At 33.7% G+C, this 16,620-nt stretch overlaps 3 protein-coding genes across 3 annotated transcripts; 1 reads left to right on the top strand and 2 right to left on the bottom strand.

Moving 5' to 3' along the window:
* Nucleotides 1-1,220: 1,220 nt before the first annotated feature.
* On the top strand, nucleotides 1,221-3,023 carry LOC144547484 (steroid 5-alpha-reductase DET2-like). The gene is made up of 2 exons (XM_078296151.1): nucleotides 1,221-2,166; nucleotides 2,685-3,023. Exon 1 carries the CDS (start codon nucleotides 1,348-1,350, stop codon nucleotides 2,149-2,151), a length of 804 nt encoding a protein of 267 aa, XP_078152277.1. The 5' UTR covers nucleotides 1,221-1,347; the 3' UTR covers nucleotides 2,152-2,166; nucleotides 2,685-3,023.
* Nucleotides 3,024-5,318: 2,295 nt separating this feature from the next.
* HCF101 (ATP binding protein) lies at nucleotides 5,319-11,590 on the bottom strand. The gene is made up of 15 exons (XM_078295760.1): nucleotides 11,389-11,590; nucleotides 11,167-11,271; nucleotides 10,547-10,689; nucleotides 10,371-10,421; nucleotides 9,970-10,125; nucleotides 9,463-9,606; nucleotides 9,144-9,286; nucleotides 8,637-8,706; nucleotides 8,435-8,530; nucleotides 7,737-7,826; nucleotides 7,274-7,327; nucleotides 7,012-7,135; nucleotides 6,801-6,925; nucleotides 6,088-6,210; nucleotides 5,319-5,646 (listed from the first exon to the last, which is right to left on the bottom strand). Exons 1-15 carry the CDS (start codon nucleotides 11,450-11,452, stop codon nucleotides 5,578-5,580), a joined length of 1,557 nt encoding a protein of 518 aa, XP_078151886.1. The 5' UTR covers nucleotides 11,453-11,590; the 3' UTR covers nucleotides 5,319-5,577.
* A 1,393-nt stretch (nucleotides 11,591-12,983) lies between these two features.
* Nucleotides 12,984-14,188, bottom strand: LOC144547171 (DUF538 family protein (Protein of unknown function, DUF538)). The gene is made up of 2 exons (XM_078295761.1): nucleotides 13,691-14,188; nucleotides 12,984-13,168 (listed from the first exon to the last, which is right to left on the bottom strand). Exon 1 carries the CDS (start codon nucleotides 14,154-14,156, stop codon nucleotides 13,692-13,694), a length of 465 nt encoding a protein of 154 aa, XP_078151887.1. The 5' UTR covers nucleotides 14,157-14,188; the 3' UTR covers nucleotides 12,984-13,168; nucleotide 13,691.
* Nucleotides 14,189-16,620: the final 2,432 nt, after the last annotated feature.

The following is a 16,620-nucleotide window of genomic DNA, read 5'->3' as shown; positions in this document are numbered from 1 at the left end:
TTGAGCCAAGAGACATTGACTGCCAATTACATACTCAAATTAAAGATTGTTCAAATTGAATGTAATATATACAGGGAGGGATCCAATTACATCTTTTTTGGTGACACCGAATTACACTTTCGATTTTTAAAGTTTTCAAAGTTCAAATTGTCGATCCAACCCGTTCAACGTAATGGATATATTAAAGAGTTTGGCTAGTATAACATCAGTGTCATTTCAACCTATATAACACCAACTCTAAAACCTATCAAATCGACTTCAAACGGTGAATCCAAACCGATTTACTTCATTAGTTGTGCGTTTATATGCAAAATTTATAACTTTTCGAATTTATTTAGTATTAAGTCAAGCGGTCAAATGTGTGAGTTTTTAAGTTAATTTTAATACATTAATTTCAATATTTTTACCGCTTGATTCGATACTAAAATAACTCGAAAATATAAAAAAATTTGTATGTAAATGCATCACTCATAATGTAAATCGGTTTGAACGGTTTGGATTAGTCGTTCAAAATCGATTTGATAGGTTTTACAGTTGGTGTTATATAGACTGAAATGACACTGATATTATACTAGCCAAACTCTATATTAAAATGTGCTTGCAGATCAAATTTTACATTTTTTTTTAAAAATTACTATTTATTAAGTACTTAACAAAATTTGTTATATTCAGACCATTGAATATTTGTACCCATCTTAATAAATAATAAAAAAAATTCAAAAAAATGTAAAATTTGATCTGCAAGCACATTTTAACATATCCATCATGTTGAACGGTTTGGATCAATTGTTTGAACTTTAAAAATATATAGTATAAATCAGTATCACAAAAAAATGATGTAATTTGATCCCTTCTCATATATATATATATATTACATACTCAAATTAAAGATTGTTCAAATGAATATGGACTTGTACGAGTTCAAATCCAGTGAAGTAACTCAATTTTTTTGTTTTAAATCGGGATTGTTCGATTTGAATTTGTGATAATTTATCCGAAGTGGAATACACACATCCCGAGAGATAAATTCGAATCACGAAGCAATCTCAAGTGACGGATTCGAATCGAACGGTCTCAATCCAAAACCCAAAGATTGAGTTACTTTAGGGCATCCGGACCCTACTTGTACAGTTGTACCAGAACCACTGGCGCTAGCAAACGATAGTTCATAGTTGTTCCCCGGATTAGACAGGTTAGATTAGATAGTAATTGCTTTTTATGCATCTTGTAAACGATGGATACATTGAAATCACAACAAAGACCAACAATCGCTTTTCCTATTTATTTGCCCAAACCCTAAGACCTTGTTTGTGCAGACAGCAGAGAGCAGACTGCAGAGGCTATCACATGAACAAATTAAGCACAATGGATTTGTCGAGGGACGAATCCCTCTACAAGTCGCTCCTCCTCACCCTCTACACCATCATCCCTCTTACCATCCTTCCTCTCCAGTTCCTTTCAGCACCGTACGGCAAGCATTTCCGCCCTGGATGGGGCCCCACCCTCCCGGCCCCACTCGCTTGGTTCCTAATGGAGAGCCCTGCTCTTTGGCTCACCTCTCTTCTCTTCCCTCTCGGCCAATTCCGCTCTCATCCCCTCTCTCTCTTTGCTTTCTCTCTTTTTCTTCTCCATTACACCAACCGTACTATCATCTACCCTCTTCGCCTTTTCTTCTCCAGTAGGTCGTCTTCTCCAGTCCCACTTTCCATTGCCTTGATGGCCTTCTCTTACAATCTCCTAAATGGCTATGTGCAGTCCCGATCCTTGTCCCACTATGCAATTTATCCTGCCACCTGGTCAGCTTGGGTATGGGCCCGGGTTGTCATTGGAACTGCAATTTTCTTTTGGGGGATGAAGGTTAATATTACGTCGGATCAGGTGCTGGTGCGGCTTAAGGAGGAGGCGAAGGGAGGGTACAAGATACCAAAAGGGGGCTGGTTTGAGGTGGTGAGCTGTCCAAATTACATGGGGGAGATGGCCGAGTGGTTGGGTTGGGCTGTGCTAAATTGGTCACCAGCTGCGCTTGCATTTTTTCTCTATACATTCGCAAATTTGGGGCCGAGAGCAAGAGCACATAGAAAATGGTATAGGGAGAAATTTGGAGAGGAGTATCCTGCTTCAAGAAAAGCGGTCGTGCCATTTCTGTATTGAACACTGTTTGCCTTGGTGAGTTAATTTCTTCCCTCTTCTTTGTTCTCTTGTTGGAATAATTGAGGAGATGAAGTCAAATTGAAAATGTATCTAAGCATTGGAAGAAAAATAATGAATTTGGGTCTTGGACCTAGTCTAGATTTTAGTTTAATTTTTCTTTTTACTTATGGCCTGCTGCTAGCCTGCTAGTGTAGAATAAACGGAGGATTAGAGGTGGTAGTAGTACTGGAATAACTGTCAAATTTTTTATTTACAAATGTTACTGCTTGTAAGAATCAATTAATGAAATACAAAACTTCCTCCTCTTCTTCGTTTATTTCTTTCTCTTATCTAGAAAATATACAAACAAATTTTTACCAAAAACATACAAAAATATCAGCTTCTCTAATCTCAATTCAAGCACATATGAGGCTGAGCCTGTGACAAGTGTAAGAGGAAGAAATAATTCAGGTGAGCGGAGAGATGGGGAAGATGATTGAAAGCGTACGACTGAAGAGGAAGTATCCAAAGTTCTTTCTTTCATTTTTTTTCAGAAAACGGAACTTTCCAGGGAGCTCGAGTGGTAGAGAGAAAAGGAACTGAAGAAATTTTAGTCGAAGAGGCTGACAGTGGGATCTGCCTGTCGATCTCACTATTCATATTACTGTAATCCTCCATCAAGGATTAGATGTGAGTATTATACATGCATTAGGACTTGAACCAACGGGTGCATGTATTTACCAAAATGGCTGCTAAGCCGGTGGTACTATGTCTCGGATGCTTTCATGGTCCATCTGAATTGTTTATGTGTTGATCCAAATTGTTATTCCGTTGGGCTATGTATGTTTAATTTTTGCTTGTGTTAAGACTCTTGTAAGAGAAAAAAATTAGTCTTAAGGAAATCAAAATTAGTTCTCTTCTTGCTCTCTTCCTTCTTCTCAACCATGGTCCTGCAAGCTTTGCTATTTGCTATTTGATAAGTATGAGGTTGTTCGAATAAAATAATAATACAAGTTGGTACATTTCAATTTTCAGAAGGTATAACAAAAATGAAAAACTAATCATCTGTTTATGGTTTTGAATTTTGAGTCAAATTTTGGATGAATTGTGTGATCAATAATATAAATTCTGGTAAAAGGAATGACTAGAGTCTAGAGAAGTTGGAATTGAAGGAGAACCGGAGAAACAGAAACAGGATTAAAATGGAATATTCTAAAAATAGGCTTAACAGAATATCTTGATGATTTCATTTCAATTTATTTTTTAGGGTAATAAGGTGGCAATTTAAACAATTTGCTACCTAACATAATGCAACTGATGAAATCTCTTTTCTTTTTTTTCTTGATCAGATTGTCCAAATCGTTTCTATGTTTTTCTCAACTAAAAAGTGGTGTACTTAAGCAAATATGCTATTAATTTATCTATCCTATCCAAATTCCAGCTTTATAGCAAAGAAAGATTCTTAATTATATTAAAGGGGGAATTTCACGTATACCCCTCAAAAACTTCAAAATTACGTATTTCCCCCTCTAAATTTTAACATTACGTATTTCCCCCTCTAAACTTTAAAAACTTAGATATTTACCCATTTTATGTCTTTTAGATTAAAACTCATTCTAAATTTATAAAATACCTATTTTACCCTTTATTAAAAGTATAAAACACCCCATTGAACTCAAATTTGAATCTAAAGGGTTTCTCTACCGTCTGATCCGCATGCATCGCAATAAGATTATTGCGTGTTTGCTTCAAGATTCGTGTTAATCTAGCACACACAGATCTTAAAACAATTTTGATATGCGTGCACCACATTAAGATATGTGCACATTGCTTCAATATTATTGTGTGTTCGCTTCATGATTCGTGTTGTTTTAGCACGCACAGATCTTAAAGCAATTTGGATGGTAGAGGAACCTTCAGATTCAAAATAGAGTCAGATGGGTGTTTTATGTTTTTTAATAAAAGAGTAAAATAGGTATTTTATAAATTTAGAATGTGTTATAATATAAAAAACAGTAAAATGGGTTAATATGTGAGTTTTTGAAGTTCAGAGGAAGAAATATGTAATTTTAAAATTTAGAGGGGGAAATACGTAATTTTGATGTTTTTGAGGGGTATACGTGAAATTCCCCCTATATTAAAAGTCATATATAAATAATATTAACGATTGTAATGAGTTTTTTATAATATAGTATAATAGTAATGTTAGCACTTCACGCCAATTGCTAATGGTACACTTTAAATCATGCGTCTTTTGCCCAGAAGAGTGATTTTATTCATCCAATTTAATCTACACATTGAAATCTAATACAGTACAAATCTGGTAAATTTTAAAACTTTTTTCACATCCATCTGACGAGTAGATAAAAGAGGGTTATCGAATTACACAAAATGAATCCTATGTTAATTAATGATAAAAATGATACATAAATTTAATTGAACTCCATCCCTAACTGATATAAAAATAGCAATAATGTCGCATTAATCAGACCGCTTATTTGATATTTCTGTGATATGGTTTTGTAATACTTCTATTTCTAATTGTTGATTTATAGTAATTTCTAACTAAATGATGGATGCAGGGGCGTATCTAAGGATTAGTCAAAGGTGGCTAAGTCATTCCTATAATTTCAAAATTTTAATTATACATATAGGAATTTAATTGAATTTTATCTTCTTTTTTTTGCTTTTTATATAGTATAGTCACCCTCAATAAATGACATATGTTTAGTTGTAGTCTAGTGATTAAAACTCTATTTTATAGTTAAGAGACCTTGAGTTTAAATTCCACAAACTACAATTGTACATTTTAATTTTTAGTCACCTCTATCAAGATTTTCTAATCCGCCCCCTGATGGATGGAAAAAATATTCAAAATGTAATACTAATGGTGAAGAGTTAACCTTAGTATATCAGCAAAATTCTTATTTATTAGAGACATTATCAAAAAAATCACAAGTATTTTACATTAATTGTAATTACATCAATAGTATTTGGAGATGTGCCTTGTCCCTTGACCCCTAGCCAAAATGCTTTTAAACAATAATGGAATAAAATAATCAGTTGCTGACAGTAGAAGCATCTTTTGAAGGAAAAAAATTAAATAAATAAAAAAAGAAAGGGAAATAAAGAGCCGCGCGCGCAGACGAGTTTTGTAAAATCTTTCATGACTAAGCCTTCAAAAAAAAAAAATCTTTCATGACTTTGCTGGGTGTTTTTATTGTAATTCATATGCTTGATATTAGCATTTATTTATAGTCCTGGTAATTTTTTTGCGGAGGCGTATAAATTACTGTCATTCTTTACTAGAATAACAAAGCACCAAGAAAATATACCAAAATCCAAACAAACAAATTTCATTTAACTTACAATCCATATACAAATAACTAGAGATAGCACTAAAACAATCCAAAATTACCTCAACATCAGAGAAACTACCATTTACATTCATGCTGATGCTGGTAAAGGAACATCCACAAGCCGCTCAATCATTTCCAATTGATCATAAGGTGCTATCTGAAAAACCAAAATAACATTCTCAAGTTTACACGATAAAATTTTAATAAACTTATTATGAATGATGATCAAAATTTTTAATAAACTTATCTATCTCCATGGAGGTTTAATTATGTGTAAGCCTCAACTTTTCAATTTAAAAACCTCCCTAGAAAACCAAGACCCTGATTCTCATGTCCTGCCCGTACGATCTAAAGTGGACGGACCAGATTAAAAACCTTTTATGAGACATCATGGGTGTATGTATGATCAATCCGTTTCAGATTGAATGGACCAGATATGAACAACAGGGTACTATTTTTTAATGCATGAAAAACAGCAGATATGGACACCTAAACATAAGAAAATACAGATATGCTCATAGCGCATGAACATATAAGGTAAAGTTCTAATTTTTTTTGTTTTGGCAAAAGTACCTTAATATATATTTCAAAATTTTACCTGGCTAAAGCCATCTGGCCAGGTAATAGAAACTGCATAGTTTCCCATTGCCCGTATTTCTTCTGGTTCAATGTCTTCAGGTACATCCCCATATTGCATCTTTTGTTCTCCTGTCCATTCATCCTATCGCAGATTTTTTTTTTTAAAAAGTATAAATATAAAGGTTGGATCCATTCATTATGGATTAACTCCACAATATTTACAATATACTTAAAATAAAGTAAAGAAGTTCGAAATTTGAGTGTCATTGTTGGTCTTATAAATTAATTGTGCATCAAGTTTCATGGAATTTGAATGTCATTTGATATTTCCATCAAAGGCTGCTAAATATGGATCTTTGCAAATTTCAAGTTATTTAATGAACGATAAAACTTGCATTAAATTTCATTGTGTTTGGAGTTCATGATATACATAATATAAATCTCGTTCCAAATGTCAGGTACCAAATTATAATTTATTTCTGCGATTGTCAAGATTATCAAATTAATCAATTATCGAATAAATCCCCATCTAAAGAAAACATCTTATTTTGCCTATTTTGTATCTCAAGGGCTTTTTAAAAGTCCTTGCAAAAGACTTTAATCTCAACCAAACTTCTATAAGTTCTAGTTCAAGTACAAGTGAGACATCTTAGTGCTTTGTAATAGACCAATATATTGTTACAAATTCTGATATTGTGCAAATGATTGTTTTTGACAAAAGAATCAACCTACCACACTTTGTGCTGAACGGTCGTTTCTTCTAACAGTGGCAGGATGTAAGAAAAATTCTTCATCAGAATCTGGCACTTTTACTCTTATTACTTTTCTCAATCTATCATAAGAGACTGCTGTTGACACTGTCAGAGATGAAAGAGAGAAAGGTCATTTGCAAGAAAACCCTCATAGTTCTGAAAATTAGGAAGTGGAAGCAAAAGTTGGATACCTTGTTGGCGTATTTTGGCACATTGTTGTACAACACAAACTCCAAGATCCTGAAATGTCTTTGCTACCTCACCTTGTGGGTCCCGTGCCACCTCAGGCATACCATCATCACCAGATGCTGACAGCTGCCATCTCAAAAACATAATTTTTTTTCGCTTTTCATTTTTGAAAGGATGTGTTGATTTTACTTAAAACAAACAAAATCTCACCATATTAAATGAAAATTTATTAGAAATGCAATATTATTGTAATACAGTACTTACAGTTGGGCGTATAGGGAGATCAAAGAGATGCGGTATCCCAAATTGCTGCACAACCTGAAACGTTTTTTATTCAATAGAGTTAACATAAGTACCAGAAAATGATTCTAAAAGTTTTACTAAAACATAAAAAAACAAAAAACAAAAAAAAATACTAAGCATTGTGCCTTATCCTACATGACCTCAATATATAATGTATATCTTTACTAACAACATGAGACATACGACCTACTCTCCTCTATCTTTTGTCCTAAAGTACCCGAAGAACCCCCTTCATACCCCTTAATTTATGTTGAGGTAGAAAGGTATAGAGGATTTACTCATGCCTTCTAGGGCATGTATGATATTGATTGAAAGATACAAGATCATGTTTTGCTCAATTAGTGGGACAGTATATAACATTTTGAAATTTTGCACACAGAGACATAAAACTAGACCAAAAACATATACTAAAAGCATCACATGCCTGAGTTCCTGAACCTTTTCCAAAAGGGAAGTAACGTTTCCCATCTGCATCAAAGTAGCACATGTTCTCTACTACAGCTATGCATGGCACCTACACGATATCATGAGTAAAATTAACGAGGATGAAATTGCTTACTTCATCTTACTTCATCTTAAGTGTGGAGTAAAATTAACGAGGATGAAATTGCTTACTTCATCTTTCTCATCATATTTTACACCTTGTTGGGTAGCTTAATTATAGCTTAAATTAATCCGCCTAGAAGAGTAATATGTTGAGAGATACCTCAATCTATGACAGTGAGCTCTCCTGAAGACAGAGTAAGTGTGGAGTAACTTACTCCGGATTAACTTACCTCTTACTTCTATTTTACTCTTCGTTTGACTGCTTAAGTGTGGGGTAAGAGGTTTACTGCACCTCTTACTCCACAACCAAACATAGCTTTAAAGAAGGAGATCTGCTTGGGTCCGATGCCCATTGGACCCAAAGTGGTTCCAATGGGTTCGGTAACCGTCGGATTTGCTTTAGGATTCATGTATACGGATTTTAAAGCAGACGCGAATCCTAAAACAGATCCGACGGTTAGCGAATCCATTGGAACCACTTTGGGTCCAATGGGCATCGGACCCAAGCTGCTTTCTTAAAGAAGAAAGTTTAAGTACTAAACTAACAGCTTAAAGGATAAAACCTAGATAATAGACCTTAAGCTTGGAGAACATGCGTACACCTTTTGCAACATCAATGAAAGAGAGCTTTTGAGGGGTGGTGACAATCACTGCTGCTGTTAGTGGAGCTACCTATTTTTTTATCAAAAAGCAAAAGAAGAATAAAATGTTAAATGCCGTACATTTTATCTTCTCTTGCAATTAAGATATTATTATGAGTGATATTAGGTAGAATAACCTGGCATAATGTTAAATGAATGTCACCAGTTCCAGGTGGCATGTCAATGACAAGATAGTCTAGTTCTCCCCTGTATTTACAATTTAACCACTAAATTAGTGAAAATTACAATTTGAGCATAAATTTAAGAAGAAAACATGTACACAAGGAACGGTCACATGTTAGTGATTTCTTGATATCCATAATATTGTCTGGAAGTTACTAGAAGCTATCTATATCAAGGACAAGATTTAACATACTAGATGCATATTCCTTAATTGTCAAACTTTTAATTTGGTACAGGCTGGATTATAATCTGCTGGATCATTTTTTTCTTTATGTTTTTCTAAATTTGAACTAAATTTCTGAGGCCTAACTTGACTGAAACATTGGGATTGTGCTGTTCTAAGACTTACGACTAAAAAATAAGGTTGTATTGGTATCGTATAGGCACCTGAGATTAATACACTTCATATGAAATCTGGATGGATGCAAATGATAAGTTCTAATTGATCAAGTTGAATTTACCATTCGGCTGTGGTGAGTAGCTGATTGACAACACCTGATACCATGGGCCCACGCATGATTGCACGGCCCTGACCAGCAAACCCAAAAGATACCAATTTTACCCCTAGGTACTCAGTCGGCAATATGCTTCTTGTCTCTGGGTTCTGAAAGATCAAAGCTGTTTCAACACCATTAGAAAATTTAAAGATATTTTGGAACTTGATCATGTTACCATTTTTTATTTTTATTTTTTTTGTGCATGGGATGAGGGTCAATTCCTTAGCCACTAGGTTAGGTGTGGTTCTCTAATTATGGCACTAAAATTTGAGAAAAGGTGTACCATTTCAAGTAACCGGTTTTCGGGAGAAACCATTGTAGGTAGACTTGGCCCAAAAACATCTGCATCGAAAATTCCAACTCTTGCCCCCATGCCAGCTAGCGTGTAGGCCAGGTTAACGGCCACAGTAGATTTACCAACACCCCCCTGTAAGAAATGTTCATTTATTTTTTACTTTTAATTAACAAAATAGGAGTTATATAACTGAAAAGGCGATTTGTTTGGAAATTCAAGTGTTTGAGTTTCGGTTTTGTAATTTACCAAATAATAAACTTGGTATTTTTCAGATGAATATATCCCTTGGAAAAGTAGATATTTTCATGGTATCTATCTTCAAATGAATATTTTCCCTATTTTCAGATGAATATATCCCTCGGTACCAAATTCTAGAAATTTTTTCTTTCAAGGGAAACATCAATATTTGCTTTCTGGTGTTCATAATGCTAGAGTCCATAGGTCAAATTAAAAAAAATATATAGTATAGACTATAGATTGAGTAGAAATCTTTACCTTACAACTTGATACAGCAATTATATTGGAGATTTTCTGTAATCCTTTGGGCAGTTCACCAGCAAAGACAGGTTTAGCAGGTTGTGCTGACATGGTCACATTTACTTTTTTGACCCAAGGAAGTGCTGCCACCACTTCATTTGCTTTTTCTTCAAACTATCATAAAAGGTATTAAATAAAGATAAAATTACAAAAACACAGACACACATGCTCAGCTCTTACTTTTTTTTCCCCTTTTTGGTTCTTTCATATAGTTAAAGAGCAGATAACAGTTGCCCCCTAAAAGTCAATAAAAACATATCCTGGATCATATTCGTTAAGTACCCAAACCACCGGTACTTTTGCAAAATTGTATATTATGTAGTTAATAATTATGTTTTCAGGAATTTAGTAGTCAGTACCATATCCTTGATGGGGCATGCTGGTGTGGTAAGCTCTAATCGAAAAGAAACCTGAAATTCTAGAAAAGCAATATTAAGAGATAATAGTTCACATTTTTCAAAAAAGAGATAATAGTTCACAGTGATTTTAAGTTTATACAAAAGTTTGTTTTGGCATAATAATTTTAATTTAATACCTCTTCTTTAGTTTCGTTGATTTCTAGATCCTTCACGAAGCCACATGATACAATGTCAGTACCAAAATCGGGATCAATAATTTGTGACAGGGCCACTAAAACATCTCTTTTTGCCATCTCTACTGACATTGTAGATGCATCAGCTGGAATGAAATGCAAAATTAAAACTAGCTTGACAGATATAGAAACTTCATTTGTTCCTAATAAACCAAAAAGAGAAATTGTAAAATTATATATATATATATATATATATATGGGCGAATCCACATTCGATGAATGGGGGTCAATTGACCCCCATTCATTTTCAAATTTTTTGTATTTATACTCTATTTTTAATATAATTTAAACTAAAATATTATGGATAGTGTGAAATTGACTCTCATTTGTAGTAGAAAAAATTTATATACATGACTCCATTCACATTTGACCCCCATATATATATATATATATATATATATATATATATATATATATATATATATATCAGATGGGTCCCACGTCTTTAGTGGGTCCCAAAATTACTGATAATCCACCATATACCAGAGTAGAGAGGATTCATACTCTCATGAGACACGGGCTATTAGATAAAGGGATAAACCAAATATAGAAAGAGAAATTACCACTAGCTGAAGTAGCTCTTACTCGGCCAGAATTCAAATTTACACTTTGCAAATTCGCACGAATGCATGTTTGGTTACGGAAAGCGTTTTCACGAGGAAGAGTTCCTAAATTAGAAAAAAAAAAAAAAAAATGATAACAGTAACAATGATATAGCCTATGTGTGGAAGAAGAAAAGAACTAAAATACAGAAAAGTTGAAAGAGAAAAAAGAGACAAGTGTACCATAAATTGAACGAAGTATTGGGATGGGTAACCTGAAACTGGGAGCAGAGTAAAGAGATTGCATTCCTTTATTCTTCTTTTTTCTGTAACAAGTGAGCGAGAAAAGAGAGAAAGAAAGAAAGAATCGCAAAGGAGGAAAAATTGAGTAAGGAGTGAGGAGGGAAAGCTAGAATTAGCTTCTCTCTCAACCGCTAGTTCTTCATCGCTATGATCTCACAAGCTCAGTTATAAGACGATAACAACCTCTGCTCTTCATTTGTTGTGTCATCTCGTGTAGCGGGTTTTTGAATAAGTATGTTCCTCTGTACAGGAGTCTATTATACGAATTATTAGAAGAACAGTGTCGTAAGAGACATGGGAAGCGTTTATTATGTGGCAGTAGGAGTTTCGATTTCCAGCCGTCGATTGAGGGAGGGGTACGAAAATGGGCTGTTACATTACCTAAAGCCCAGCCCAATCCAGAGGAAAGAATTGTTGAATATAGGCCCCTTCAGATGCATATATTTATACACTACTTTTCTTCTGCTAATTCTCCCTACCCTCTATCTGTAAACCTTACGGGGCTCTTAGGCAAATCATTGAAACAGAGGAAAAGTAAAATTTGAAATAAATATATGCATCGTATTCAGTTGACGGTGGAAGTTGACGGTGAAAGAGTGAAATAGTATAAATAAATGAGTCTAATAATCTCTTAAAAAATATTAATTCCTCTATTTCATTTTTACTATGGAATAAAAAATTAGCTCATAGAGAAATAAAGGAGAGACCTAAATATAAAAAACAAGAATTTGACTGCAAAAGTTCAAATCTAATTTCACTATTCTCAATTCTCCAATACCACTTCTACTCTTGTCAGACAAAAATAGAACATTTTTTTCACTCTATTCCTCAGTTCAACTCTTGCCCAACGGACTATATGAAATATTTTCCCATTTATGCAAAAGCAGGTTATTATTTTTTAAACTTTTTTTATCAAATACCCGTAGGCCTTCATCTTTTGTAGCTTATGGTCAAATCATATGAGACAGCTCTGCAATTTGTATGATTGTACATTTGTACTTATCTTTCCGGCTCTTAGCAGTATAATCACGGTAACACTCCTGTATGTTACTGGTACAAAGTGCAAAATGTTTCATTGAAAACATCGCATTCAAAAATTACTGTGACATCTCTAATCCGAGAAAACCTGAATCCACAGAATATTAGCTTGCTGATCTAATTCAATCATTTCTGTAAAAAGAATGATAAATTAGATTGCTTGTCTACTGCTTTCTCTATTTTCCCCGTCTTGTTTACTTTTTTTTATTTATTAAAAAGGCCGGGGCCCGGTTTCCATTAAACGAAAACAAGTTTTAGGTTACATAGTTATGTTAAGAGCTAACAAAATGCAAAACTCCTAACCTGGCTATGGTTAACTACTTCCAAATACCCAAAAAAAACAACAGCATCATGCTGTAATGGGAAAGGCAACAGTCACTAGGCACATATAACAAAAATACTAGTCCCGTCTTGTTTACTGTTTTCTCTATTTCATTAATATGTCTGATTGCAAATTAACTGAGCATAAACCTTGATTATATGTACAAATACAGCCATAGAGAAATAATTACCACTAGAAATTCAAACTACATTTAAAATATTAAAAACTGAGCGTGTGCAATTATGATAAAAATAACAAAAGGAGTGACTGTCACCACAACTTGCAGAATAATATATTACATAATTTAATATCAAATTACAAAGCTTCAAATACTGCTTACCAGACAAACAGCTATCGTACCTATAAGAATGAAAAAGGATTTATCACCACGATTTTTGAATAAATACAATGTTTAATCTCATGCACATAATCGAAAAACTGAATTACCAGGATTTTGCTTGTGTATCAGTGTGGTACTGTCTATAGTTTAATAAGTTTTACTTTATCTTGGTACTGTGCTACTTTTACAAACTCTTAACAAAGTGCCAATTTCAGTGAGGTCCTACTTTGTACTAGCTCCAATTAATTAAAAATATTACAATAATCCGTATTTTAGTTGGCTTTATCTGGTGGTGCGCAAGAAAACCGTTAGAAATTATCCTCGGTAAACATATTGGCAGCGCTCTTTTGGCTTCACGCAGCGCATGTGTTTTTTTTTTATTTTAACTATATTGACTGTGCGCTGTCTCAAGTAAAAACAGGACTGTCAATAACTTTACCATCTTAAGTTTGGTCAACTATTTACCCATCCATACAAAGTAAGAAACCAGCTGCCAGCTAGATCCAGATTCGAGAAGAGCCAAAGCAATTTGCAAAACTAACCTCAAGATGACGCCTTTTTACCATTTGACCCCTGACAATCAAGGGTTTCATAGAAATTATTTGCCGGATATTTGGCAGAAGCAACTCCTACATCGAAAACTAGATCGTCTCCAGTGGATCGGATTGTAGTAATGGACCACCACCTGAAGAACGCCCGGACACGTATTCCATCCAGACCCGATATCTTCCTATCAACCAGTTGACCCGTTACGCGCTTGGAGTAGACAGCGAGGTAGTTATCAGGAGGCAACAAGACACGGCAGTGGTCGGCGAGGTCCACGGCGAAGTCACCGGTGGTGAGGTTCAGGGAGTAGGAGAGTACGCCCGAAGGAAGGAGCCCGATGGGGAATCCGGTACGATTAAGTTCGTCATAGGCGGTGAGGCTAGGGTTAGGGTTTGACGAGGTGGCGAGGAGAGCGAGGGAGAGGAAGGAGAGGAAGAGAAGGGGAAGGATTTTTTGCAACATTTTTCTTTTCCAATTGTTTTGATGAGTCAATTTCTGAGATATAAAGAGGATGAAAAATTTCATGATTGATGACTGATTGTAAGGTCGACTTTTTGTTGTTACGTACCTACGTGGGAGTCCTTTTTGTCCATATGTAATATAATAATTTCCTGGGATGATGTCATCAGATCTTACCCGTTCATTACGGATTGGACGATCTGATTATCGTCAACCATACAGATTTCTATGGACGTAATCGTCACACACGGGATTTTTCTTTCACATCGAATTTTCGTTAGCACATGGTTAAGAGTCTTAAGACGTAAAAAATAGGATACTAAACGCGACACGTAGAGTGGAAAAAATTGCACGGTGGAGAGGGTTTCGTTATGGAACGATAAAATATTAAAATTACAGTAAGAAACGGTACAGTATGTATGTTAATTATATGTCGTGATTATTTTTTGAAATTTTGATACGGCACGTGAAATATCTAGTTATGGCACAGTACGTAGTCACGCGAATCACATTATAATCAGAACTATTAGATATTGATTAAATGGAGAATCTTGAATAAATTAACTTAAATTCTGATTAAACGGTCATACGAGTCACATGGGGCACGTTTGGTCACAGCAAGTTTGGGTACGATGTGACTTACGTGGCATGAACGATACAGTACGTATGTTAATTATATGTTGTGATCATTTTTTGAAACTTTGACACGGCACATGAAATATCTAGTCACGCGAGTCACGTTGTAATTAAAACTATTAGATATTGATTAAATAGTGAATCTTCAAAATTAAATAATTATCGATTAAAGTTGATCAAATATATAAACGGCTTTCTTTTCCATTTTACTTTTTTATTTATTTTCTGTTTTATTCTTCTTAAATTTTTTTAATTAATATTTGTATATTAAAATTCATATGAATCAATTATCCGATAATTATTTATTTTGTATCCGTATTCGTAGATTATCTGTTTTGTATTTGTATCTGTTTAAAATAGATTTGATTTTGAATTTTAATATCCGTGTACTATTCATATCCGTATTCGTATCTGCTCATTAAAAAAACGAATACGAATACGGATTTAGTACCAGCATTATCCGCTCCGTTTTTACCCCTAGATATAGTATCCCAGAAGTATGGGCCAATCATTTTCTATTTTTTTTTAGAATCAATCTGCCATCTGTTTGAAAATGAAATTGGAAAATATGGGTTGAAAAGTGCTGGATAAAAGGCCTTTAAGGCCTAACTCATGGGCCTAACTAAAATCATCATTGGAAAAAGGAAAGAAAAATCAGATACTCAACTTGATATTTTACTAGTTAATTTATATACGCAATATTACATGCATAACCATAGAGAAATAGGTTTGTTCACCTACAACAATTTTCTTTTTCTTTTTAAATAGCAGACAATATTTACCTCTTAACCGACAGTCTCTACTACAAAATAGTACCGAAACCAAAACAAGAGTAAAACTAGTATGCTTTTAAATAAAGTTATCAAAGGCTTGATAAGCTTAATATCAAAATCGATCTATTTTAATGAATAATGTGTTTAAATACAAAATAATTTTAAATTTTAAATTAATTTAGTATAAATTCAAGCGGTAAAAAAATGATGTAAAATGAATACAATAAATTTGCTTACCGCCTAACTTCATGCTAAATCAATTTGAAAATTTATAAATTTTGTTTGTAAATGCGTAACTTATGAAGTAGATGGATTTGAACGGTTTGTATTCGTCATTTAAAATCATTATAGTATATTTTGAAATTAATCTCACTAAGAAATTCGTTGAGCTTAAGCGTAGTGCAACTCTCAAAATAATAGTGTAAAGCCAAACCTCAAGAATACTAATTATCTACTAACATTAGTATCTAGTAAAGAACTAGCTTTTAATCTAACATCAAACATAATGCTTTTCATATTTTCATGTAAGAGAACATATATTCAAAACCCAAATAGAGATTATTTGCGATATTAAAACAATTAAATAAGTTAACTCTCAACTTCTCAACTTTATTCAAAGAAAATATCAGCATCTAATGGTCATATAGTACCGCTACGGGTACCATCACCAAAAATCAGTAATTAGATCATACAATTGACGAAAAACCATGTCCAATTTGAAACGTAAGAAAAATCATATTGAAAATTAAATTCGAATTTTTTTTATTTTTTATTTTAATATATTTATTTAAAACCTTCATTTACTATATTTGCAAAATAAAGCAAACTGAAAAATATGTCTTAACCTCTCTTTATTTTAGAACTCTTTGATTCACTCTTTTTCTTATTAATTACATATTCAATCTTGGAGTTGGTTATGGTGCTACGCGTAGCATAGAGGGCCTCCGTGCAATGGCTTAATATTTGAGTTTTCAAAATCCTAACGGTCAATCTGAAATGTTCAATATAATCTCCATATGAATATTTACTTGCAAACCAAATTTTACATTTTTTAGAAT

This window comes from Carex rostrata, chromosome 31, assembly GCF_964058835.1.
Source record: "Carex rostrata chromosome 31, lpCarRost1.2, whole genome shotgun sequence".
Lineage (NCBI taxonomy): Eukaryota > Viridiplantae > Streptophyta > Magnoliopsida > Poales > Cyperaceae > Carex > Carex rostrata.
The sequence above is the reverse complement of the archived record's forward strand: the minus strand, read 5'-3'. Positions and strand labels throughout refer to the sequence as shown.

Coding starts and splice junctions, on each gene's coding strand:
- HCF101 (XM_078295760.1), bottom strand. CDS start 11,452: ATGCAATCTCTTTACTCTGCTCCCAGTTTCAGGTTACCCATCCCAATA. Junction 7,136..7,273: donor ATCTCCCTATACGCCCAACT/GTAAGTACTGTA, acceptor TTGAGATGGCAG/CTGTCAGCATCTGGTGATGA. Junction 5,647..6,087: donor GGCCAGATGGCTTTAGCCAG/GTAAAATTTTGA, acceptor TTGGTTTTTCAG/ATAGCACCTTATGATCAATT.
- LOC144547171 (XM_078295761.1), bottom strand. CDS start 14,156: ATGTTGCAAAAAATCCTTCCCCTTCTCTTCCTCTCCTTCCTCTCCCTC.
- LOC144547484 (XM_078296151.1), top strand. CDS start 1,348: ATGAACAAATTAAGCACAATGGATTTGTCGAGGGACGAATCCCTCTAC.